This window comes from Chenopodium album, chromosome 20 (assembly GCF_948465745.1).
Source record: "Chenopodium album chromosome 20, dcCheAlbu1.1, whole genome shotgun sequence".
Taxonomy (NCBI): Eukaryota; Viridiplantae; Streptophyta; class Magnoliopsida; order Caryophyllales; family Amaranthaceae; genus Chenopodium; species Chenopodium album.
In genome coordinates this window covers 3,134,769-3,160,610 of record NC_137853.1, presented here as the reverse complement: position 1 = coordinate 3,160,610, position 25,842 = coordinate 3,134,769, and the positions used below count along the sequence as shown (strand labels likewise).

The window sequence follows — 25,842 nt, the reverse complement described above, 5'->3', positions numbered from 1 at the left end:
TTGAGATGTAACACCCCGACCCCAAACAGATTAGGGAGGGGCCTATTGTCACGAAATGCGCATCGAGGGCCAACAACTGTCCTCACAGACCAACACAAGTCCTTCCGGCGCATTTTGTCCTCACTCATGCGCACCCCGAGAAAACTTCCCAGGAGGTCACCCATCCCAAGACTACTCCCAGTCAAGCACGCTTAACTATGGAGTATCTAAGCATCTGAGCTCCCTAAAAGGAATATGCATCTTGTTTGTATGAGTAGTATATCAAACTCTTTTAAAGCAATCATGAGGGGTATTACATACACCCCCACTTGAAAAGTGCAACGCCCCCGTTGCGCCTGGAAGCCTGAGGACTCCAGTATTACGCCTAACGACAACTGGATAGCCAAAGTGTTACATCCAGTCTGGCTATGGCCATATGGCCCCAGAATTCTCCCCCGCTAAACGACTGACATAGGATCAATTATCCACGGTCAGCACGCGGTCGCAAGGTTGCTCTGATACCATTTGTAACACCCCGACCCCAAACAGATTAGGGAGGGGCCTATTGTCACGAAATGCGCATCGAGGGTCAACAACTGTCCTCACAGACCAACACAAGTCCTTCCGGCGCATTTTGTCCTCACTCATGCGCACCCCGAGAAAACTTCCCAGGAGGTCACCCATCCCAAGACTACTCCCAGTCAAGCACGCTTAACTATATCTAAGCATTTGAGCTCCCTAAAAGGAAGATGCATCTTGTTTGTATGAGTAGTATATCAAACTCTTTTAAAGCAATCATGAGGGGTATTACATGAGATATCTTAATGGTTTAACCACCTTATGTGGCTTATTATTGCTAATACGATGAAGTACTTGTATTTACTAGCAAAAAAGGGGGAATACCCAATCAATTAGCCTGATTAACAAATATTGTAAATCAGGTGGCAATTGAGTAATTTTTTGCAACTTCTTTTTTAAAAAAATAAAATAAAAAATATAGATTTTAGGATTTCAGATCTACTCTATCATGATCGCAAGTTCGCAGTAACTACCACCGCTTGAAGTCCATCACAACCACCACAATCTGTCTTCCTGTCGATCAACCACGTTTGAGGAAGTACAAACACCTTCCAACCGAACCGGAGCAAACCAAAAGATAAACAAACCTCCGCTAAGACCTATAGTATCCATTCCACAACTACCCAAAATAGGTAAGGAAGCTAATTTTTGAACTACACTACTAACTGGAAGCATCGTTTCCATAAGAAACCCAATATCTACAGCAAAGGTGCGGACTAAAGACAACACATAAGGAATTTTAGGGGAGTTCGCTTGTCCTAAAGCCCTACAATTCCATGCCATGATCTTCATGGATGATCAGGTGGCTCTTTAGGGGAGGCCACTGACCCCATATAAGAAGAATTATGAGAATCTAAAGTTGGAGAAGCCTTGCGTCTCTTGTAAGGGAGAAGGCAAGGGAAACAACCTTGTTGCGAAGAAGTCTAGGAAGTTGGAATAGGAGGTGTTGATGGTTCGAATGCAAGGTGCTGATGGTTCGAATGCAGAGCATCCTCGCTTTTGGGGACACCTATTTTTTACCCAAGTACGGAAAATATCACGACCCTTTTCAAATAAACGAGATGACTGAAGCTTCTTTATTGAGCGTTTCTTTTCTACGAACCTGCGCTCTGGAGATGAGGAATTAATCGGCGACAAACCGCGCGGTGGAGGAGAAAACTGAGGAGAGCAGTCCATACTCTATAGGCACTGCTCCTGAGGAGTCTGAATTTGCCGGAGAAGAGACCGAGCAGTCCATACTCCATAGGCACAACTGGGTTTGGTTTTGGGGAGACACAAATGGGTGTCTACACCATGCTTTTTGAGCAATTTTGGAGGTTTTGGGACCTCGGTGTCGAAAAATGTGGAGATACTGGGGGACACATCTCGGGATCATATAATGCCGTTTGGAACCATAAATGATCATAACATGTTGTCATAAGTGTCTGTGGTAGGCTTGATATAATGAAATCGATGCAAATTGTAAACGAGTAATTCAAATGCTTAAAGGCAAATTGGATGGTTTCACCCACCTAATTGGACTCTCAGAGGGTATTAGGGTCCATGGAAAACAACTCGGCACTTTTTAATTCGGGCAAAAAAAGTCAAAAATCTCCAAAATTGAAGGCTATCATCCACGCTTTTTGAGCAATTTTGGAAGTTTTGGGATCCGGTGTCGAAAAATGTTGAGATAGTGAAGGATACATCTCGGGATCATATAATGCTGTTTGGAACCATAAATGATCATTATATGTGGTCATAAATGTCCGTGGTAGGCTTGATTTTATAAAATTGGTGCAATTTGTAAACGGGTAAATTGAATGCTTAAAGGCAAATTGGATGGTTCCACCCTTCCAATTGGACTCCCAGAGGATATTAGGGTCCATGGAAAACAACTGGGCAGTTTTTATTTTCGGGCAAAAAAAAAGTCAAAAATTTCCAAAATTGAAGGCTATTATCCACGCTTTTTGAGCAATTTTGGAGATTTTGGGACCCGGTGTCGAAAAATGTTGAAATACTAGGGAACAAATCTCGGGATCATGTAATGTCGTTTGGAACCATAAATGATCATTATATGTTGTCATAAATGTCAGTGGTAAGCTTGATTTTATGAAATCGGTGCAAGTTGTAAACGGGTAAATCAAATGCTTAAAGGCGAGTTGGATGGTTTCACCCACCCAATTGGACTCCCAGGAGGTATTATGGTCCATTGGTCCATGGTAAACAACTAGGCAATTTTTGTTTTCGGGCATAAAAAAGTCGAAAATTTCCGAAATTGAAGGCTACTATCCACGCTTTTTGAGCAATTTTGGAGGTTTTGGGACCCGATGTCGAAAAATGTTGAGATACTAGGGGACATATCTCGGGATTATATTATGCCATTTGGAACCATAAATGATCATTATATGTTCTCATAAATGTCCCTGGTAGGCTTAATTTATGAAATCGGTGCAAGTTGTAAACGGGTAAATCAAATGCTTAAAGGCAAATTGGATGGTTTCACCCACCCAGTTGGACTCCCAGAGGGTATTAGGGTTCATGATAAAACAACTCGGAAATTTTTATTTTCGGGCAAAAAAAAGTCGAAAATTTCCAAAATTAAAGGCTATAATCCACGCTTTTTGAGCTATTTTGGAGGTTTTGGGAGCCGGTGTTGAAAAATGTTGAGATATTAGCGGATACATCTCGTCCTCTCGGGGTCATATAATGCCGTTTGGAACTATATATGACCATTATATGTTTTCATACATGTCCGTGCTAGGCTTGATATTATGAAATTAGTGCATGTTGTAGACGGGTAATTGACAGTTTAAAGGCATATTGGATGGTTTTACCCATCCAAATGGACTTCCGGGGTGTATTAAGGTCCATGGTAAGCATCTCGACAATTTGTATTTTCAGGTCAAAAAGTGGAAAATTGTCCAAAATGAAGGCTATAAATCCTATAATACTTGATTTTGGATCAATTTTTGACATTTTTTCAAAAAATAAACTGAATGTGTGAGGTGATTTCTGGGGTCATATAAGGTGGTTTGAATTCATAAGACACCGATAAAGATGTCTATAAAGTACCAAGAATAGGTTTTGGCTCTATTTTGAAATTTATGAAATTTTGAAATATATATGTGTAACTGGTGTATTGTATATGGGTATACGTCCAAACGTGTGAAGATTTTTTTTTATTTTTTCCGGTGATAGGTTTGGTATTAGGCTATGTTAATTGACAAAAATATCAGAAAAGGAAATGTTAGTTTGTGATAAGTTAACTGAATTAATAATGAATGTACTAGTAGACTAATAGTAACAAAAACTGCTAAAGTGGTTGAAGCTTGAAATTAATAATATAGTTAATTACATTAGGCCCCCCTTTGTCCCTTTTTATTTGCTCCATTTTGCCATAAATGGATGCCTCTTATTAATTGCCCCATTCCATTTTGGGCCATGGGCCATGGTTATGTGGCTTATTATTACTAATACGAAGTACTTGTATTTACTAGCAAAAAAGAGTACAAATAATAATGGAGTTACTTTGGTTCAAAATTATATGCAGTATGAGAAGTGTTTTCAAATGCAATTTTCATGTCTTAGTAAAAGTGCCAAGTTATCAAATGCTTAGAAGCATGCACAAGTATAAATTATGAACATAGAAGGTATACTATATAAATAGTTCATATAATCTTACCATCTTTCATCCTTTATCTGAATTCAATCCAATATATTTTGTATACATCAACTATAATTCCCAAAACTAGAACAAAGAAAATCATCTAAATGGGTTTTGGCTCCACAAATGACTTCCACTTCCCTCATTTCTCACCGCCGCCACCCTTTCATCCACACCCTAATCCACCCCCGCCGCCCGCCCCAATCTTCCCACCACCACCCTCTCCGGACCCCCACCACCCAACAGTCATCATATTCGTCGTGATCATCTCATGTAGTTGTCTCTTTTTACTAGGAGCCCTATTTGTAAGCATTTGGTGCTTCATCAAAAAGCAAAGGAATAGGGCGAAATTTGTTCATGAGAGGAAGGATATTGAAGTGGATGAGCATTTGAAAGTGCAGGAAATGATCGTGCCTGGCTGTTGCGGGCCGAAGAAGGTGTTGGTATCGGTGGAGGACGATGTACGTGTGCATGAGGATGTTCACATCAAGAGTGAGGTTAATATGACGGGTAAAGGTGGCTTACGAGCAGTGGCGGATCCAGGATTTTCGAACTTATGAGTCACCATCAATAATTAATCACTTGTTTTAATCCAAAAATTATATTAAAAAAAGTTATATTTTACCAAAATAATTTCAATCCAAAAATAAGACATAAAAAATACTAGTACTATAAAACTATTAAATTAAACTAATTTATGATTTTTTTTACTTAATTAGTTTTGTGGGAAAATATTAAATTAGTTGCACAGATATAGAATAAATAAAAACAAGAATTATTATAAAAAAAAAAGTGGAATAACTTAAGAGACCAGTTATTTACATAACAGGTCTCTTTAATGAACTATGAAAGTAGCGCTATGTCTGACAATAGCAGCAACAAAGAGATCGCCTATTTTATATTTTAATAGGCGGTCTCTTTGATATTTATAAAACAGACAGTGGTCTAATTTCAAATAGAAGCATCAAAGAGACCGCCTATCTGTAATAGGCGGTCTCTTTGATTTTTTTTTTTTTTTTTTTTGCTGGTGAGTCACATGACTCACTGTGTACCTTAATAGATCCGCCCCTGCTTACGAGAGGGTGGTGGTGCGGGGAGTAGTAGTGAGCATCAGCTTACCCAACCTGAGCGCCAAGTTTGATAAAATCTACACAGTACAATTGTTGTAGATTAATGCATACATGTGTGTTGTACTTAAATGCAAAATATCTAGTGTAACCGTTGTAAATTTTATGTGATCCTACTAAACCAATATCAACCAATAATAAAATGTTACATGTATTTTGAACTAAACATGTTAGTTACGTCCGTACACTCTCTCAAGTTAACTAGATATATAGTTAGGCATCAGGGGATCTCAAAGATATATAATCAAAGTTTCAATAATCTCAATGTAAATTGGTACATCAATCCGATGTATTAATTGTACCTGTTTAAGTAAAGTACACTTTGTCGAATTGAATTGAAATGTAAGGCCAGGTTTGAATTGAAAGAACTGGAAGAGAGTCAAACGTATTTATCTGCCACCCAATTCATTCATAAATAAATTGGAAAAATTGCCAAAAATAATACAACGTTTGGCCGGTTTTTTTTTTAATAATACAAACTTTGGGTTATATACCTAAAAATTATTACAACCTTTAGGGGGTATAATTATTGTGTAGATACTAGGTAGTGATGACCGGTTGACAATGTCGTCTTAACGATTTTGAAGGCTCTATTCTACTTTAAAAATGTGTCCAACAAAATTAATTGTTTATACATTATGTAAAAATATCATATTACATAAATAAAAATTATGTTCTTGTAAAATGATGCACCATATAAAAGTATTAACAGTTATACCTTTCACACCTTGTTTTAAGTATGGAGTTTCGGGTATTGTATGGACTCGATCTGATCTAATTCAATACGAGTATTATATATAGTATGCTATTATTTATAGTATTATATATGCAAGTGCATGATTAATATGCGAGGTAAATGTTAACAGTAAACACACTCTGGCCTAATCCATTATTATAAAGCAAGAACTCTATTCAATCTTGGGCCTAGTCGTTAGAAGATGGAATTAATTAAAGATAGTTTACAAACATTGAAACATGTAAATAAAGTAGCTCTGTAACCTTTATCCATGATTCATACAAGGAATAACTTAAAAACAATATAATCCAACGGATCGGAATAAGTTTAACACTTATTAAAACAACGAGGAAATATTCATAGAGAAATAAAACTCAAGCCAGTTTTGAAACAATTAGTGGTCCATAATACATTTCTTAAGAGCTGGTGGAGGAAATAGTTGGAGGCAAACACTGGAGCAGCATTCCTCATCCCGAAAACAGTCGCTGAAATGCCCATAACAATATATTTGTTGTAGTTTCCTTGGTGGTCTACGTACACGACGATAATCACTAGTATCTACTTCTTCTGTGGCTAGCGCGACAACTGCAAATAAATACATATCACAATGATATACTATAAACTATAAAGTACTACCTCCGGTCCAAATTACTCGCAACTTTGAGGTATTATTTGTGAGATATAAAATATTCCAAGTTACGAGTAATTTGGACCGGAGGTAGTATAAGTTTTTCAGACTAAATTTGGGTGAGACCATCTCAAACTAATTGAACTATAACTTTTACAGTATAGAAAGTAAATTATATAAGGAAAAAGTCGCATTTATTAAATTTCATGATTGAATTATCTCATATAAGTCATATACACATGGAAGAGAAAATGAAGTAAGAGAAAGGAGCACAAAACCTGAAAAGGTAGCCAAGAGAAAGGCAATGAAAACCAAGTTGAAGTTGTACATGTTGCTTCAGCTTTTATGATATATGGACGTAGCAGCTAGATTAAAATTCAATTTATACAGGAATTGTACCACATACATAAAAAGCAAATAATAATTATGACAGCATCAAGTCTTCTGCAAATTACTACAGAGTACATATTTAATTTTGCAATTTGGTTTATATCAATCTTTTTTCTATGGTTGACTGATCTAAAAGTAGTATTATATTGTATTTCTATGATCATGATTTTAATTTTGATAAAATGCCACTAATGTATTCCCAAAAAAACCAAAAAAATGTCCACCAAAAAGAATTCAGAACCACCCATATTGGGTATTGACTATTTATTCCAACTTGATGCAATGAGTAGTAAATATTTAATGCTTAATGAACATGCTAATTAAGTAATTATTCAATCAAGAATTTAAAAAAAAAGATGAACATGCTGTGATGCTATGTTCACATGATAATTTTTCAAATTGGTATTTTTTTTAAGAAAAAGTTGTTACTGGCAATACAAAGTAATTTGTATATACTTCCTCTGTATTTTTTATAGTTGCAACACTTCTCTTTTCACGTTTGTCGATGCATGTATTCAATCATCAATATCTTTAATTCCCGAAATGTAAATATTATAAACATTTGATATTAAATTTGTATAAGTCGAGACGAATCTAACAGATCCCACATAACTATATTTCTGTATAAACCGTCAAAGCGAAATACATGAATAGTGTAAAAGTCAAACTGTTGCAACTAATAAAAAATAGAAAAAGTATATATTTTTGGAACTTGAGAATTGAGACTAACACAAACTAAAATGAAAATCCATATGTATACAGAATTCTAGTAGAGTAACCTTTTGTTTTTTATGGTATGTATACAGAATACTTTTCAATATCTAATGCTTTGTCAAATTATGTCATGTTTGCTGCAGTATTGTACAACGGAGTATTAAATAAAAAATAAATAAATAAATAAGTAAATAAATAAAAAGTTCAAACAAATATTCAAGAGAATGTTTTTTGGTGCGAATATTCAAGACAATGTGCATAGCCATAAAGCACCTACTTTTACATGAGCACAAAAACAAATTGACCAAATTTAGCTACAAAAATTTCAATCAAGACATTGTGCGTTGCCACTTAAATAGACCAAATTTAGCTACAAAATTTCTACCTATCAAAAAATTGGGATAGGTTGCGGTGCTAGCAGCCACTCTCTTCCACATTAACAACATTTTACTCAGAGAATAAGGCAAGACGGCAATCCTGTATACTGGAGGAGAAATAAGAAGATAACGCGGCTGATTCCCCTTGAAAAATTAATGTCAATCCATCAATCATGTATTACTTTCACTCTAGCTGCAGATAAAAAACTGCACAACTCTGCAGATCTACTGTACAGCTTGGGCATATATACAAGTCAAAGGCCGGATAAAATTTGCATGAAAGTCTCGGTCTAAATTGAGGTCTATCAAAAACTACGATTCATGGGACCAAAAGCTGTCTGGGTCTGGGGTAAATAGAGAAGAATCGGGAATTTCCAAGTTTGCCAAGTGCCAATCTACAAAACGAGCCTGAATACTCTTTAAAAGCAGCAGAATTGAAGGCAAAAGCCACCATGCAACATCGTCCCTGTTAGCATGTGGAAAGAAATTTAGAATGCAAATTTAAGGTACTAACTACTAAAAGTGGAAAAATGAGGAAATAGAATGAAGAAGAAAAACTATTACTAAATCAACTGGTTAAAATGTTAGAAGGACAGAGGAGAGTAGGAAAAATTGGCAAACTCGACCTTTTAGCAATCCCAGCATTTTTCTCTTTCGAGGTCTGGACAGAAAGAATAGTGTAGTAAGATATGCCCGATAGAAAAGCCACAGCCTGCAAATAGTGAAGATAGTTTTAGTGTCAAACAAGGGTAGTCAAATCCATGGATTACCATGCTGACACAGGTTTCATTTCTAGTTACAGAGACCCACATAGCTAGGTCAAGATAACCAGCAACTTGAAAGGAAAAAATAATAATAATAATAATAACAAATTCTCAACAGTTTCATTATAAGGTAGGCTTAAGCCCTAACTTACAATGCTTGACAGAGATGTGGCGTTCCACAATGCATACATTCGTGCCAGTGAAGCCCTTCTATGCCCTTTGCTGAATAGTGCATTCAAGCCCGCAGGAAAGGGAGACAGCAGAGATAAAGGAAGAATAAGCAAGATAGCAAGAAAACTCCCAAGAGAAATCCAGTAAAAGTGAACAAGCGTAAGGCAGGTGACAGAAAGGTCAGCCAAAATGATGATCAAGATGAGCAGCTGCAAAGTATCCTGAACAGCATAAACATAAAGAGCATATCAGAATCACATTATTACAGAAAAAATTCTACGGAGTTGTTTGAAAAATTTACCAATACACCACACAATTAAACATACTGAACAAACCTGGCAACCAACTGGCCTAGTGTTGCGCAGGAACAGAGAAAATAGAAAGAATATGTCCCTTTTGAACTCCAGAGATCCTAGTGTGACATCGTTTATAATATATCCATTGAGTAGGCCACCAGTCCTCTTTCGAGCTAACACTTGGCTCATGTCACTTTGCGTCTGTTGTAGCTGCCTGTACCTCTTGTCCACTGTTCTTTCATTTACGCTGAAGAAAAATGAAAGGGAGACGAGGAGAAATTTGGTAAACGCAAGAAAATTACAGATGACCACTTTTAATAGAGGGAAGGATGGTTCCGAACTTCAGATAAAGGCTGACACTTGCTTAGCTAAAATCTATTAGTAGTTCAGTAAAGGTATAATATCCTCAGATAGTAGCAGAAGCAATGTAGCAACAAGCATGACAGATAAGGGCGATAGTAACAATTGTTGAAATAGTGATAAATGAGAGAATGATTCACAGAAATACACAAGCATAATATTGAGACAAATCAGAATAGTAAAAACAAAGATTCGTTTAGTAGGATGAATATGTATATAATACATGGATAGAAAGGCATAAAAAGCAGAAAGCAGATGACATAGAAGGTGAGGGTACGTTAAGGGACCATCGATACGGAGTCAACAACACAAGTCAACGGTAATATCTTCATTGAGATCTAGGTATCATCACGCTGATTACTATTGGTGGTTTGTAGAAAAAGGTTTTATAGGCTAACAAAATCGTACTGCACCCTTTTCTTACCATAGCCATTAACAACAATAGCGAGGATAACAATGTAACAAGGTAATATATCAATCATCATGAGAATCTACTAGTGTCTGAAGAACATCAATCACAAGCCTAATTCAATAAATAGGACTAAGCAACTTACTTTAGAGACTCGTCAACATTAATGTTAAGAGAAACAGGATAAGCCATGTTGTGGATTGTACCATCATCAACCACTACCCAAATTCCCAATTGATTATAACCAGAAGCAGTGGCATGAAACCAACCAAGATCAATCCTCACTCGATGAAACTGTAATTGCGAATTGGCATGGCTATTAATCCAACAAATGACAGGAGCAAGTGTTGAACGCATGAATCCATGCCGGACTGTCCTCAACTGAGCATTTAGACCAGCCACCAAATGACTCCAGACAGAAGTTGGGACATGCTGAAACAAATACGAGTCAAGGTTATACAATGCATCTCATGTCACTGATATATACGGGTCAAGGTTATACAATGCATCACACACCTGAGCCATCAGATTGGTCAACAGTGCATCACTATGAAGACTATAAGGAGACATATAACAGCCATCACCACCAAAAATTATGCACAATGGAAACCTCTTTTTTATGATTGACACAATGTCTACACGCTTTTCGTCACCACCAAGAAAGAAATCAATGTATGCAACCATTAAATCAGGTGTTCCTCCAACCTACAATGATACCATTATAATCGGATCATAGATAAACTTGAGGAGAAGAGAGCAGAGAGAGAGCCCTTTCAAATATTGTTAATCAAAGCCTTTCCCTGCTTACCTTCTCATACACATTTACTGAAATGCATGTAATTAGAAACTTCAAGGTGAAGCAAAAATTGACATAGGAGTTCGAGTAATTGCTACAGAGTAACACAATTTTTTCTTTTTTTTAATACTACACGTAATGATTACCTTCATCCCCTTGTACAATGCCCTTGCTCGGCAAGAGCGTAGACACGAGTGATCATATTCAGACTTGACATAATCCTGGAGACGTTGGATTTTAATTCTACGACGCCATTGCTTCCATGACCAAGCACAAGGATAAGCAAGCACTAAAAGAATACTGTGAACAGAGCCTTCCCACCAATCATATGCAGCAATAGAATTGATCTCATCAATGAACCTATTAAAGGCATCTTCATACCTAGACAAAAGTAGTATAAGCTCATCAAGTAATGTAAATGCTGAGACATGGATCACATGATTATATGAATTAGGTTGAGCAACATAAAACTACCAAGTTCATATTCCATCAATTTTCAGCAAATAGAAGGATCATCAAGTCATACATCAACATTCCTACTCTTCTAATTTTTAAGGCTACATTCTCTTCAACTTATTTAAGGTGCTCTGGATTGAATTTTTAACGATCTGGCTGGTCTGGTCTAAATCTTTCTGAAACTGTCTGGTTTGGTCCAGCCAAAAGTCATCGTCTTGTTTGAATGGTTATCTGTATACTTTTGTCTGCTCTGTTCTTCATTTCTCTGGTCTGGTCTTATTTTAAGAAGAATAAGTAATAAGGTGAATAATACAAAGCCAAAGTCTCCCCTTATAGTGACTCAATCTCCAATAAAACCAATCTTCCTGTTAAGTCACTTAGTAAAGACACTGCAAGTCCCAAACAACTTGAAGATAAGCATAAAAGAGCTATGATCAACTTTAACACAGATATCTGATCTACATAGTATTGCTTGTTTATATTCTGGTTCCATCTATTTTTACCTTCTCTGTTTATTCAAACTATACAAAAAGTCAAGAAGGTTGGGCCATCTTCAATTTATTTAATTATTTTTAATGTGATAAGTTTATTAACAACCAGGAAAGATCTAGGGATGACATGACATTTGCTGCCTAGCTTTTCCACAGCAAAGAGGTTCTTTCTGAAATTCCTCAACACACCTTTTTTTTCAAATACAAAAGCAAATATAAACCCTTCTACAAACAAAGACCGGTGCTTTTAAAACAATATAGGATAATTACATTCACAGAAAACGAAGGAATCAATGCATGTCAAAAGAAGTGATGAGGGTTAGTAGATAAACATGATTTGGTGGTGGAATCAGTTAAACATTCAGCGTAATCAATACAGTATATTTGGCAAGAAATTAGTAAAACGAACTCAGGATGAAGGACAGAATGGAAAGGGCCCTAAAGTGAAAGTGAATTTCAGACAGTGTTGTCAACTCCCTATACTGGAATCGATTCCTCCTGGCTCCAGGACATTCAGTTTTCAGTGTCAATACTCTGTTTGAGACTATAATAACGAGAGCACCTTTAATGAAGAGAAGCCAATTTAAACTGTTGATAGCAATCACTGCAATAATAATTTCACACAAGGGAGAATGAATAAATATCTTACACAATCTCAACGATTTCATCAGGAGGAGAATATGAAAGGTGCCAGGGCTCCCTGAAGGTGTTTGGACCTGCAAAGTACATCCTGTAGACATGGCTTTGAGTTTCCTCAGCTCTATTGGGTCCCTTAACCTGGGATAAAGAGAGTATCATATGCACATACTAATACAAACAATCCATTTTCTGGTAAAGAAAACTAGTTTGACATCAAAAACACACCTCTGATAGAGAGAGAAGATGGGGATACTGGTAATCAAAACTGCGCTGCTCAAATGAGTACGTACTATGACACACAGAGCTTGATCCAACTAATTTGATACGCAGCAAATTTAACAATAGACCTAGGATTACCAAACAACATAGGAGGAGAAGGGAAAATGTCCAAGGCCCGCCAAATGGATACATCAGCTCCTCAAGGGGTGTAAAGCAGTGGGGCATTCTGTATTTGTCAGAAATACATTTGTATGGACAAAATGGTTGACTTGCCCCACCTGCATTATTGCTTCAACATAAATCAAAAGCCAAAAAGGAAAAAAGAAACAGAGAGATATAATATAGATTTATATATCTGTAAAAAAAAAAACTGCAATGTATATATCTACCTCGTACATAAATAAATTCTGCACGGTGGGGAAGTGATTCTTGAGGGCAAGGAGTACAAAGCTGTTCGTCAGAGCCATCAATATCCTTAAAAGTTCCGATAGGGCACTCCTATAATATCAGGGAAATAAAAGCTATTCAACACAATGTCTCTATCATAATTCATGCACATGTTAATTTATAGTCCATCATGAAGAATCACATCAGTGCAACCCTCATGATCTAGTATGTTTGACAATCTTATACTTGTCCTACTCCCTCCGTACTTCCGTAGCTATAAGTTAGTTAAACCTATTGTAGACATACAAATTTAGGAGGGAAGGAGAGAGAGTGTGGCAATTGGGGTATATGTAAGAAAAATTAGGAGAGTGTATGGGGATTAATGTATAGGATATAGTGTTGTATGTGGGGGCTTGTGTTGTACAAAAATGTAGGAAATGAAGTATTATATCAGAAATGTTGGCAAACAAAAGGTTCCAAATTAGAAAAAAAATAATAATAAGTGTAAGCAACAGAAAGGATTGGATGAAGAATCAAAAGACAAACTAACAATTAGGAATGGGGGAATAATTTTAAAAGAACTGTCAAGAATTCTCCCTTCATTGATGGCTAACTGCTAAGAATTGTGAAAATGTTCTGGATACTCAGTTTGAACCACATCCCTTAACTATGAATATGAAAGTGCTGCAATGAATTCAGAAACTGCTACTATCTAAATCAGCTAGGAAAGAGCCTTCATATTTGTCAAATAGTGGTTTCTCCTGCATGACCCTACAAAATTGAACCCTATCAAGGGATAAGACGGAGGACTTCACAAACTGTAGCTGCATTAATGAAGGGTGAAATCATTTTCATAAGAAAAACTAGTTTAAGGTTAACTGTGACATCATCCAGCAACGACTTTCACTAAGGCTTTGAAGGAAACCAAAGAAACATGCACTAACTGGCAAGACACACTAAATAATAAAGAATCTTGCTTCATTGCAAAAAAACGAATTGTTTTTACAGTTAAAATCTAAGTAGTAAGTTTTAACGGCAGCAAATTCTTACATTGCAAAATGTACCATAAAGTCCCTTAGGGCACTCTTTCCCGGTGATTGTGCCCTCTTCTCCATAGAAACCTAAGCTATCCCCTGCTCCTCCTCTGTTAACAATAAGTAAAGTTGTTATACAACCAACCTGAGGTATCCAATTTAAACTAGCATAAAGCTTGAAAATATTTTTATCACAAAAGTATGATAGTAAGATTGCAATTTAACGAGACAAAACAAACAAAATCCTTCTGGAGGATTCCACAAAGAAACACCATCAGTATTACAGCATGCCTGGGAGACCCATGACCCTCAAATTCATTGTCAGATAGAATCACTTGTAAATAGTATCAAGAGATGCTCCAGATGTTAGGAGTGGTTCCCTTTGAGTAAGAGGTTGATAGATCAATTATTAAGGTAACCTGTTCTTTGTTTTTCCCTTTGAAATAGATAAATAATTTTCTATGAACAATTTAAGTAGTATCAATAATGAAACTTATACATACCCACTGTAGATGGTGCCATTTACTACAGCAATGGGAACATATTCATCTCCAGTAATAATGTCAGACCAATGAAAATGAATTCTTCCACCACCACCACCGCCGCCGCCAAGAGGACCACCTTTTCCACCAGCAGCTGATAAGCTAGATTTTTCAGCAAGTACGAGTTCTTGTAGAAAAAGAAGAATTGTACCACCAGAGCCCCCACCAAGACCACCAATTATAGCTCCATCGCTATTATTTATCTCTTGATTATAACTTTGACCATCAGTTCTTAATGATCCGCACATATCAAGTCTGAGTAATGGCCATTGTATTGCCCCAATCACTGAATGTTTAGAAATCAAAGGGAAACACGGAAATGAGCTTTATTCTTGTAGATATATATTTATAGGACAATCACTGGTAAGCTCTCGGTGAGTAATAGGAAATTAGGAACTATGCTTACCTATCATTCCACCCCCAGCCACATGTCCATACGACTCGTTTGGACCCTCAGATCCACTTCCTAGCTCACAAGGAAGATTAGCATTGCCATATATACTCCCACCTTCACTTATTGTTCCATTGAACATCCCTGAACCTCCCTTGCCTCCATGCCCAGCACCGCTGCCAGCACCATCTAAGAATCTTCCCTTGCCATTACCTTTTCGACAACCTGGAAAACAATAATATAATCATGAGGCCAGGAAATTAATTTTGAAAGCTTTTACAAGATGTTAAAAGGAAACTCCTTTAATGTGAAGAAATTCGCAATGTATTCAGAAGCACGATCAATTGTTTCGCAAGAGAAGCTAAAAGCAATAATTATCAGATTTTACCACCTCATAAAAAAAAGACATGTATATGAGTGTAAAGCAACAAAACAAGTAAACATCGCATGACAACAAAAAGATATATGAAATTACCAAATTTATGCATGCTCCAACCAAGAGCATTAGAGCATATAAGATAAAGTCGTATCATGCTATAGACTGAGTAATTCGGATTGCTTGAATGTAACAGTAAAATCAGAAACAGAGGAAAGCTTAAGGGTTTGTTTGGCATTGCTGTAGTTTTCTGTTTTTTGGTTTTTTGTTGTATAAAAGTATATGATATATGTCACATAATTACTCACAAATTATTTAAACTTATTAAAATCATAATAATTTTGAAAACTAAAAACAAAAAAGTGGAAACACCTTTTTCTTATTTCCTGTTTTTGGTTTTTAGTTTTCAAAAAAACAGGAAACTGAAAACCAAAAATGATGCCAAACAAGCCCTTAGGTATTTTGATTGATATTTGTAAATAATGGCTACAAAAGTTGCTAAGGGCTAAGCTAAAAGATTGAGTCTTGGAGAATACTACAACTAATACTCTATTGCTACTCTACAACTACTGCTACTCTATTACTACTTACCCCAAAATCCACATGCCTTGTTCTTACTCTTCCCTCTCTATTTATACTATGGGACTATTAACCTAGCAAGCTCATATTACTAAAATACCCATATTACCCCCCTTAGGTTAGTCTATTACATATCAGCATATATATATATAAGGCCCAATTTATACAACAGTTCATGCAATAACACTAATTTATAGCTGTATCACCGTATAAAAGCCCCCAACTTATACAAGAGTTCATGCAATAATACTGATTATCAGTTATTAGATACCTTAAAAATGTTTATAAGCAATTTCATGTAAAAAGTGTCTTAAATTGCAGCAGTAACAAGTTTTTCAAAAAAAAAAAAAAAAAAAAAAAAAAAAAAAAAAAAAAAAAAAACTAAAAATTATGGAAGTACTTTATTACCCAGTTCCGATGCAGTTATCATCCCATCAGCACTCACAACAATCGTCCTTGCCCTATGAAAGTGGATTATACTTCCTTTTACAAGACCATCAACAAGAATGTCTTCGACACGGCATATCTGCCACATAGAAATATGCAGTAGATAAATGTTGCCTGCCCATATCACCAGCTCCAAGAGACTGTAGAAGTCGATTGTACTGAATTATTATGTAACATATTAAGATATGATTCTGTTGAGAAGGAACACCGTAGTAGTGGTAATGCTCTAAGTGGTATAGCAGTAGCACAAATCTAGGGTATCTAGCAATCCTCTAAATTACTTACTTACACTACACATACTTAGAATCCTAGTATTTCTACTTGGCGTGTGTGAAAGAAGAGGATAGCAAGGTAAAACCAGAAACAGCTTCAAAGAAAAAAGAAACATTCTCAGCAGCAAAAGATAAAAATTGAGAGAATCTCAGGAGAGGATAATCAGTTAAGTGAGTTTATAACATTTCAGAGGAGAGATCAGAAAGCTTGGGAACATTTTGACCATCAAATTGTTAAATGTCACTTATTATATGATAATATGATATTAATATAAAATGCTGAACCCTGGTAAGAGTAATAGCAAAAGGTATAGCAACTTACAAGGTGATTTACAGAAATATCCATAGTTACTTGAAATTAGGAAAACAGGGGTTAAAAAAACAAATATGTGGGAGAAAATGGTAAAAGTAAACTTTACTACTTTCTGTACATATTAGGAAGGGGATAAAGCAGTCAGTACAAGGAGATGAAGATTTAGGAAGCATTTCCTAGTGACAAAAACTGAAAAAGGGATCATATTGATTTTCTCATACAACTACGAAACAGATGTACAATTCCTCTTACTTGTAGTGAGAAGGATGTGGTACTGTTAATATGACAATCATCTGGTGGATTTATTAAATCCATTGGGCATATCTGATTCTCACAAAGAGATTTTGTTACCCTGCATTAGATATTCAAAATTGGCAGTAAGAACTATATCATGAAGCAAGGTCAACTGCCAGTCAGTAGTCAATAATCAGAAACAAGTAAAGAATAAGGCAATCACATGGTTTTACTAGCATCATCGTCCAATGGTGCCTGAACTAATGAACCACGTCCAAGCTGCAAATGCCCACAAGAAATCAGTGAGTATGCAAGTAAACAAATCCCACAGCTAGTAACAAGTACAAGGTGGTGTTGGTGAAGTGATGCAGCCACACAAAGACAAGACTAGAAAATGCAGTAATGATAGTAAAATCTCTAAGTAGCAGTAGCAATCAGCGTAAACATTCACCAGCATTAGAATAATGACACTTTAACAATAGTTACAAACATATTCTCTTATTGGATGGAAGAAGCTAAAATTGATATGAGAAAATCGGGTTTTACAAGAGCATACAGCACTTGATAGAAGGAGAGGATTATGTTCATGACCACTGAAGATAAATTTTATTTCTTGGTTCATGCAACAATCCCCATCAGTTCTCTTCAATTGAATAAGATTGACACTTTTGACCTGCACTAAACCAAAATGATATACAAACAATAGCATCATATTGTGATGAGGCTGGAAGGAAGACTGCTCATGCTTATAATAATGTTAACAGAGGCTGCTCGCTTTAAAATTCTGGCACTTCCTCAAACTAAATACTTCAAAATTACAATAATGGTACAATGCCAGAGAGGCATACACAATTACACACTCTAATTAGATAAAGAGAAACCCTTGGACTTTTAGATAAGGAGACTAAACAATATGTTCCTTTAAGATTCAACAGTGAGCACATAAACCAAAGGACATGGTACACTCCAACAAATTTAAAATCAATAGAAAGTGAGAAGTTTTTGCAATGTCTGTGCTACATAGCTGAACTTTATAGAAGAATCACTGACCTCATTAGCCACATTAAAAAAATCTGTTAAAGCTAAGCCTCATTTCAAGTTAGCATCCAACTTAAAATTCCTCCTCGGTCCTAACTATGTTGCCAAAACCGTGCATAGTAAATCAAGATATTTTCAGAAATTGTTGTAAAACAGAGTAATTCTTATTTCGCTAATATAGTAAACGTACAAAAATCTTGACAACGGAGCAATTGTTATCACAGACATCTTGATACCATGTATATGTGTATGTGACTATGTGCATATATAAGCATACATATAAATATGGATCGGATGAAAGTTTCCTTCAACAAGGCCAAATCATAGCTTGTGCAATGAACATGTTTCATCAATTCATCATGGACGCAATCATAGCAACAATCAAATACACTGAAGAAACATTCCACTGACATTAAATGATATTTGAAAAGAAGTAGTTGACTAGCTGTTACATATATAAAAGTATTTTTTTTCCCAAAAGTATAGATTAAATTATCAACTACTACATTTAATTTTCAAAAGCTTATAATATCAGCTTTTGATAAAAGCTACCTCTTCCACTAAAAGCTACACCAACCACTAAATTGCCAAACACTCAAATTTTCAACTAAGTAGAAGTTTGACTTGGTCAAACCACTAAAAGCTACCTTTTTTTTTTTTTTTTTTTTTGAGGAAACACTAAAAGCTACTCAAAAGTGAATGCCGAACATGCCCAAAGGTGCAAAATCTACAGTAAAGTTGTTGAAGGAGTTATTCTATTTTCATTTGCAAATTGCTCTGCCACATGCTGAATCACAACAACAACCACAAAGCTTTAGTCCCAAATGATTCGGGATCAGCTAACAGAATAGAGAGTGAAATTCTGAAATTATTTGCAAAAAAGGCAGTTCTAAAAGCATCCCATTAGGCCGTCACATGTGTCCTATAAAAATACTAGAAGAGCTTGAGGCAACAGAGTAATAGAATTAATTAATCACCTGAAAGAATAAATAGAATGATGGGGGCAAAAAGAAATTGGGGATGAAGGGCTCAATTATTCTTTTAGTCCAACTTTTACTACATGTACTGAAATCAGGAAGACAAACGTGGAGTCGAGGAAAACAGAATGATTAAAGGTGGGAGATGAATTTAACAGAGGAAGGTTCCTAAAATTTCTGTAATCAAAGCTTTTGCTAAGGAGTAAGGACATTTACAAACAATAAACTAAGCAAGCCATGAAAAAATGTTAGCATATCCATATAAGATCAAATATCAGCGTGAGGTGAGTCAAGGAGAAAGCGCCACAAATACTACAATGAATAAGTTGCTCACTGAAGCACAAAAGAAACCTTGTGGGAACCTATGCTGAAAAAATAAATCCTTACAGTGATGTTATAAAACTGTGACAGCAACAGCCGCTGACTTTTGATTGAGTCACCATGACCAGTCAGCTTCAACAGCCCTTGACCAAATAGTGCCAAATTTGTGTTTGAACTTATAACAGAATGTTCCTGCATGGAACAATGGGTAATTAGCCTGACTATTGATGAAAAACAAAAGCCATAGGATAAGAGAATGGAAAGATTGATACCCTTAATACAGCAAGATTTCTAACTTCAAGGACAGAGGTTGTGACAACAGCTTTGCCGCCATCAATTTGGATCTCAGAGTTCCACATAAGTAACATTTTGACAATCACTCGCAGAGAACCATGGACCTTCACTCACATGACAGAAAACGCCGAATCAGCCAAAATGAAGATGGCAATGTAAGTCTTGATTCTTAGCACAAGTCATGAATAACAATTATTCAAAGTCTGATTTGTTCGTGCAAAAAACATCAGAAACAATTCACCACACAACTAAGCACTAAATCTATTAGAATATATTGATGTCCATCGTGAGTCATTACGTATTGAAGTTTTAATGGAAGACATTGGTGGGATATAATAAAATATGAAGGAACTATACTTTGGAAAATGGAGCACAAGTAAGCAACAACCCTAGACTGCAGACACATTGACTTAAATGAAGTAAGTAACATGTGATATCCATACTCTACAAGTATCCGGCATTCCAATTAGATCGTTATGTTGCCTCTTATACTTTAAATCCTTCATCTTAGGTATAATAAAATAATAACAAAAGCAAACCAAGGGGGTGCATAACTGGAGTCAAGTTTAGGTTCTACGCAATACTTGAAATCTTTGTATTGCAGATACATTGCTACATGATAACGTGAGGGCTTGAGTTTATTTATCCTGGTGAACGAGCGACACCCCTTTGATACCTTTTTATTATACTCATTTACTTCATTTTTACTTTACAAAAACAGCAACAAAAACAAGGGAATGTTGACTTCACAAAAAGGAAGGCTAGAATAAAAATAATTATGCTCCTCAAATCACTTGTAACTGTGTAAGATATATAAAGTTTCCAAAACCTATAAGAAAAATTTCACACAAAAATTGGACCCAAACAGATGGATATTTGGATGGCTTATTAAAAGAAAGCCTAATACTTATTCATAAAAAATAGCAAACCCTTGTTGTAAAGGCAACTACATTAACAACAAAATTTGTAGTTGATGAAAATTAGTATGTGGACTGTGTGAGCCGATGAGGTACAGCTAATGATATGAATTAGCCACCTCACAATAATCAAGAAGAAAAACAAAGTACTATCAGTACTACTCAGAGTAAAAAGACAGACATTGCAACCAGCGCATATAAAACGTACTCAGAAAATTCTATTGAGCAAACCTTCAGGGAACAATACAATTAGACTACAAGAATTATCGAATGTAAACATGGTGAAAATAAATGTGCATTCTAGCCTCCATACCTGTATTTGGGAGTCACTCATGAGTAGTTCTTCAGCAACAATCTCAAACTCTGAGACAGGACGATCCATCAACCCAAAGTTGATACTACTCTTGCTAAGCACACTTAATTGCCCGCTCAGCTAAACAATGAAGATCAAATAGCCTTCAGTAATTACACAAGTAGACAGCAGTATATTAGAACTCACTAATGATCAATGCTTTGGAGATATAAGGTCCAATGAAATATTTTTTCCTCAATTACAACCAACAAAAAACCTTATCGTAAAAATATAACAAGACCAAACTCAAGTTATTTATGAAGTTATTGCCCACCTTTCTCTTATAGGAGAAAAGATGAAGCAAGATAGTTACATGGAAATTTTGATGGACGTTGCATACAATTATCACAGGCAATTTAGTCAAGTTAAAATGTAAATATAGCAAGCAGCAATCTCAATAAGGAGCTCAATCTTGAAGAGGCTTAGAGAGCTGTAACGTCTACATCAGTAACCCTAAGTAATCTACAATTCTACACTAATAAAGATGATATATTGAAAGAGTAAATGAAAAATGAAAATGAATAAAGGGTGAGGTAATAAGGAATTTAGAATTGAGATTGGAAATACTTAGATATCTTCTACAAGATATTAGAAAGTTTTTTTCAAAAAGAAAAGGAACAAGTGATACCCCATCCGTTTTTTAGAACGTTACACTAAGGCGGGTTTTTTTGGAATGTTCCCTCCCATGAAAATACTAAACACGGTATAGGAATTTAGATTGGCTACTCAGGGAGAGTGAGAGAGCTTATGATAGAAGAATTTGGTGGGCTGCTAAAGCGCATTGAGCAACGTCAATTAAGATGACAAAGGGAAACCAAAAGGACTCGATTTCTGCTGACAAATAAATTATCTTACTGCAGAAGTGCAGAGACGTCCATCTAATATATGCATCGTAATTTTAGTTTGTTTTAAGAGGACAAATTTCCACAAGCAAATGTCAAATTTGACAACCCAGATTTCTCTTCCTGGCCCTTCATAGGCAAGGAAACAAACTATAATTGACCAAGAGCCACTAGTGCAGTTTCAATTACATGCTTAGTGAAAATACTTAAACTCTGGTTCACAAGAGTGGGACCAAAATAAATAAACAGATATATGATAAATAAATCAATCAATCAATCAAAGTCATAATCCCATAAGTGGGGTCGGCTACATGAACCAAATTTGATTATTCCGTGTAGTCAAAATGGATATATGATAGAAAAAAGGTAATACCTGAACTCTGGTCCACAAGAGTGGGACCAACACTTTTGCACTGTTTTCTATAAAGACTTTGGACCATAATGGAGTGAGAGAAAAATCCAGAAGAGGAGTTTCAGTTTCTGTGCTCATATTATCATTGCTAACTCTTAAAATGAGAAGAGTAGCATCAAAATAAGTTCCTGCTGCTCCAGCATTATCAGGACACCCAATACTTAAACCACCTGCCATAGCGGAGGTCAATTAACTTTACCTTCCAGCTTCTTGACCAATATATCTATAAAAAAATCCATATTGCATATCTAATAAAGAGTACATAATAATAAAAGTATAAATCTAATAGACATTAGGAATGATCTATTTGTCTTAAGATGATTGGTAATAATTCATATTAAGGATTTCTCAACATCTCTTGATTTTAGCATCTAGCTACTTTTCAAGTTGAGATAGTCCACAAAAATGAACTTGATTAATTAAGTGTTAGATGTAAGAAAATAGAAAATTAGTGGAAAGCAAGCCCATACATACTGTAGGTATGTAATGAATGCCAGCTAGAATAATTTATAAACAGAATTGAACCAAGAAAACATTTTGCACTTAATCGAGTATTTTGCAGTTCTTCAAGGATAAGTGACGAACACTAACCATGCACGGTAACTTTAACATCTTGTACACTGTAGCAACGAAGTGAAATTCTTCCTCCTCCGCCGCCTCCCCATCCTCTTCCACCAGCTGCACTGATAGTACCAAGACCATTCCTAAACGCAAGCAATTAAATTGATTAAAAAATACCACTTCAGAACTGGAAGGGGCAAGGGGGTGAGGGTATTATTGAAAAGTTCTATACATGAAATATAGGAACTCATCAATAAAATAATGCAGGGTACAATTTTCTCCTCAGGAAACAAAAAATAAATAGTAATACAAGCGTATACGCATACAAACCTAAAACCAAGTTTGGCAACAAGCATATGGTAAACTTCCTACAGAAATACATCTGGCAGCATGTCCAGACATTGGAAAATATACAGGTATTATATAGAAGCTCTGAAAGCTGTGGTTGTGAGAGGTAAACTTGGGGCAAGCTTGACTTTTTAGACTCCACTAGCAGCGAGATGCACATTTATCGATTCTATGTCATTGATCATTGTTGCTACAGTTATTAGTATAACCAAGAGAAATCTTTTGCATATAAATATGAGCCGAGGGAGTAGTCAAAGACTAGTAAGCGCACTTGCAGAGTTGCAGAAATGAAACTGACCCCCCCCCCCCCTCCCCACACAAGATTTATGATTGGCCTTTTGAGGCATGGGATATATTGATTGGTGATTCAAAGCCTTCCGTTGTGCAGTTAATTTCCTATGAACCTCCAATTAAAAGGGATGGTCAAACACTAGGTTTTTTTTTTTTTTTTTTTTTCGGTATCCTCTATATGAATTATTCAACAGAAGAACATAATCATAGCATGAACCTCGGTTGGAGAAGTAATTGCAAGCATAAATAAATTGCATGGCCATGAACACATTGGGCACTAGGTTCAGTATTCAACAATCAAGATAAAAATGTAGTATGGCCCTAAAAATAAAACACAGAACATCATATGAGCAATAGAGTCCCTTCAGAATGTACTCACAGCTTATAAGCAATTATGTAGATGCTCCCACCAGAACCTCCACCCCCACTTGCTCCTCCATCACCACCTTCAGCAAACACAGACCCATTTAAGTACAACTCGTCTTCTACTACTAGTTTTACACGTCCTCCACCATTCCCTCCAAAGGGATTTTGGGCAGATTTACCACTTCCTTTGCTCCCATAGCTCCATGGATCGGATACATCAGACCATGAATATACATCTCCACCCCAAGCACCTAGATACTCACAAGAAGCTCCCCGGCCTCCATGCCCTCCCCCAGCTCCCGCATATCCAACAGGGGTACCACTAGTTTGTGAGGGTGGTCCTCCACTGAGTGATGTAGTATTCACAGTAGAATTCTGGCCAATGCTCAAGCTACGAGCAGATATAACAACTGAACCAGCAATAATAGCAGCATTAGGTCCAACTTTCACCTTCCCAGATACATTGAAGCTTATGGAACATCCTTCTATGGGGCATACAATTAAAATATGAGGTAGTATCTCCAAGTTTCCAGTACCAAAAGCATATATACTTGAGTTCAAATGTACATTTGAGTTAAGCAAGCAAGTAGTATTGAAGGACCCAACACCTTCAAGGTCCTCACAGGATACCAATTCAACTGAATTTTTGTCATCATATTCATGAATTCTGTTTTCCACACGTTCACTCAGAATCGGTATAGAGCTATTGCCAAACGAAACTTCAAAATTATTATCCCCACCTATATACCAGCCACAAACACCACTAAATGTAAAAAATAAAAGCTGTGCCAAGAAAAGACTGGAATACAGATACCAATGAGAAAACAAAGGAGGCATCCGCATCCACTACGCAGAGTACCACCGGAATTTCCTGCATACAAACAGAAAATGTGTTTAAGATATCACTGAAAAAATCAAATTATCAAAGCAACAAATCGACCTTAGGCGGTTATTTGCAAGGTTAATTTGGCCATACTGAATTTCCTGCATTTGCCCATCAAGCTGATAATGACACACCTAAACATTGTTCATGGGCCAAGGTGATGCATATTTAATGGGATTTAATTTGAAACTATTTCCCACTCAAATTTACAGAATCCTTGAATGCATAATCTCAAACCATTTATAAGCTCCAAATACCATCTAATAGACAAGTATACCATAATACCATCGTAATTTCACTCAAACATTAGATGTAATAGAATAAAAACCCTAAATTTTCGAAATTTAACAAACAGAAAAACATTCCCAATAAATGCATGCAAATAATCTAGCATAATTCCAGCATTCAAAATGGATTCAACTTCTCATTACCAAAATAACACTCAATTCATTTGACAACCAAAACTCATCAAAAATAAATAATTAAACCCTTATCGCGAAATTAAAAACCCTTCCGAAATTCTCATCACAAAACCCAATAAATGCTCAAAATTCCAACAATCAACCAAAAACGACAAATATTTATAATATTTCTTAAAAAAATGTAAAAAAAAATTAAAAAAATCATAATAATAAAACAGAATTGAGAAAGCAACATACCAGAGTTAAAGAAAGAGAAAGACGAAAATTCTGGAAAATGGGATGATCGGAAGAGACGAATAATTCAGGTGAAATTATGAAGAAGGTGGCTTTTTCGCTATGAATTTAATTTTATTTAAAAAAAAAATAAAGAAGGGAAAAGGCCAAAATGAGTATTGAGTAAAAATAATAGTGAGTGAGTATTGAGGAGTAAGCTAGTAACGCTTTTCGACTCCAAACTCCAACCTACTAC

At 35.9% G+C, this 25,842-nt stretch overlaps 1 protein-coding gene across 1 annotated transcript; it reads right to left on the bottom strand.

Annotated features, from left to right (window-relative positions):
* Positions 1-7,974: 7,974 nt before the first annotated feature.
* Positions 7,975-25,746, bottom strand: LOC145597875 (uncharacterized). The gene is made up of 23 exons (XM_081654144.1): positions 25,611-25,746; positions 24,082-24,939; positions 23,094-23,206; positions 22,464-22,672; positions 21,210-21,329; positions 19,958-20,083; positions 19,752-19,877; positions 17,573-17,628; positions 17,368-17,467; positions 16,492-16,609; positions 15,144-15,353; positions 14,699-15,023; positions 14,212-14,305; positions 13,164-13,272; positions 12,781-13,052; positions 12,566-12,693; positions 11,116-11,350; positions 10,690-10,878; positions 10,319-10,605; positions 9,444-9,651; positions 9,090-9,329; positions 8,800-8,885; positions 7,975-8,639 (listed from the first exon to the last, which is right to left on the bottom strand). The coding sequence occupies exons 2-23, from the start codon at positions 24,909-24,911 to the stop codon at positions 8,486-8,488; spliced, it is 4,335 nt and encodes a 1,444-aa protein (XP_081510270.1). The 5' UTR covers positions 24,912-24,939; positions 25,611-25,746; the 3' UTR covers positions 7,975-8,485.
* Positions 25,747-25,842: the final 96 nt, after the last annotated feature.

What these genes read in the sequence shown, in the direction of transcription:
- LOC145597875 (XM_081654144.1), bottom strand. Translation starts at nt 24,911, where the DNA reads ATGCGGATGCCTCCTTTGTTTTCTCATTGGTATCTGTATTCCAGTCTT. An exon ending in AGAATTTATTTATGTACGAG is followed by an intron (nt 13,053 to 13,163) that starts GTAGATATATAC and finishes GCAATAATGCAG; the next exon opens with GTGGGGCAAGTCAACCATTT. An exon ending in CTAGGCCAGTTGGTTGCCAG is followed by an intron (nt 9,330 to 9,443) that starts GTTTGTTCAGTA and finishes TATGCTGTTCAG; the next exon opens with GATACTTTGCAGCTGCTCAT.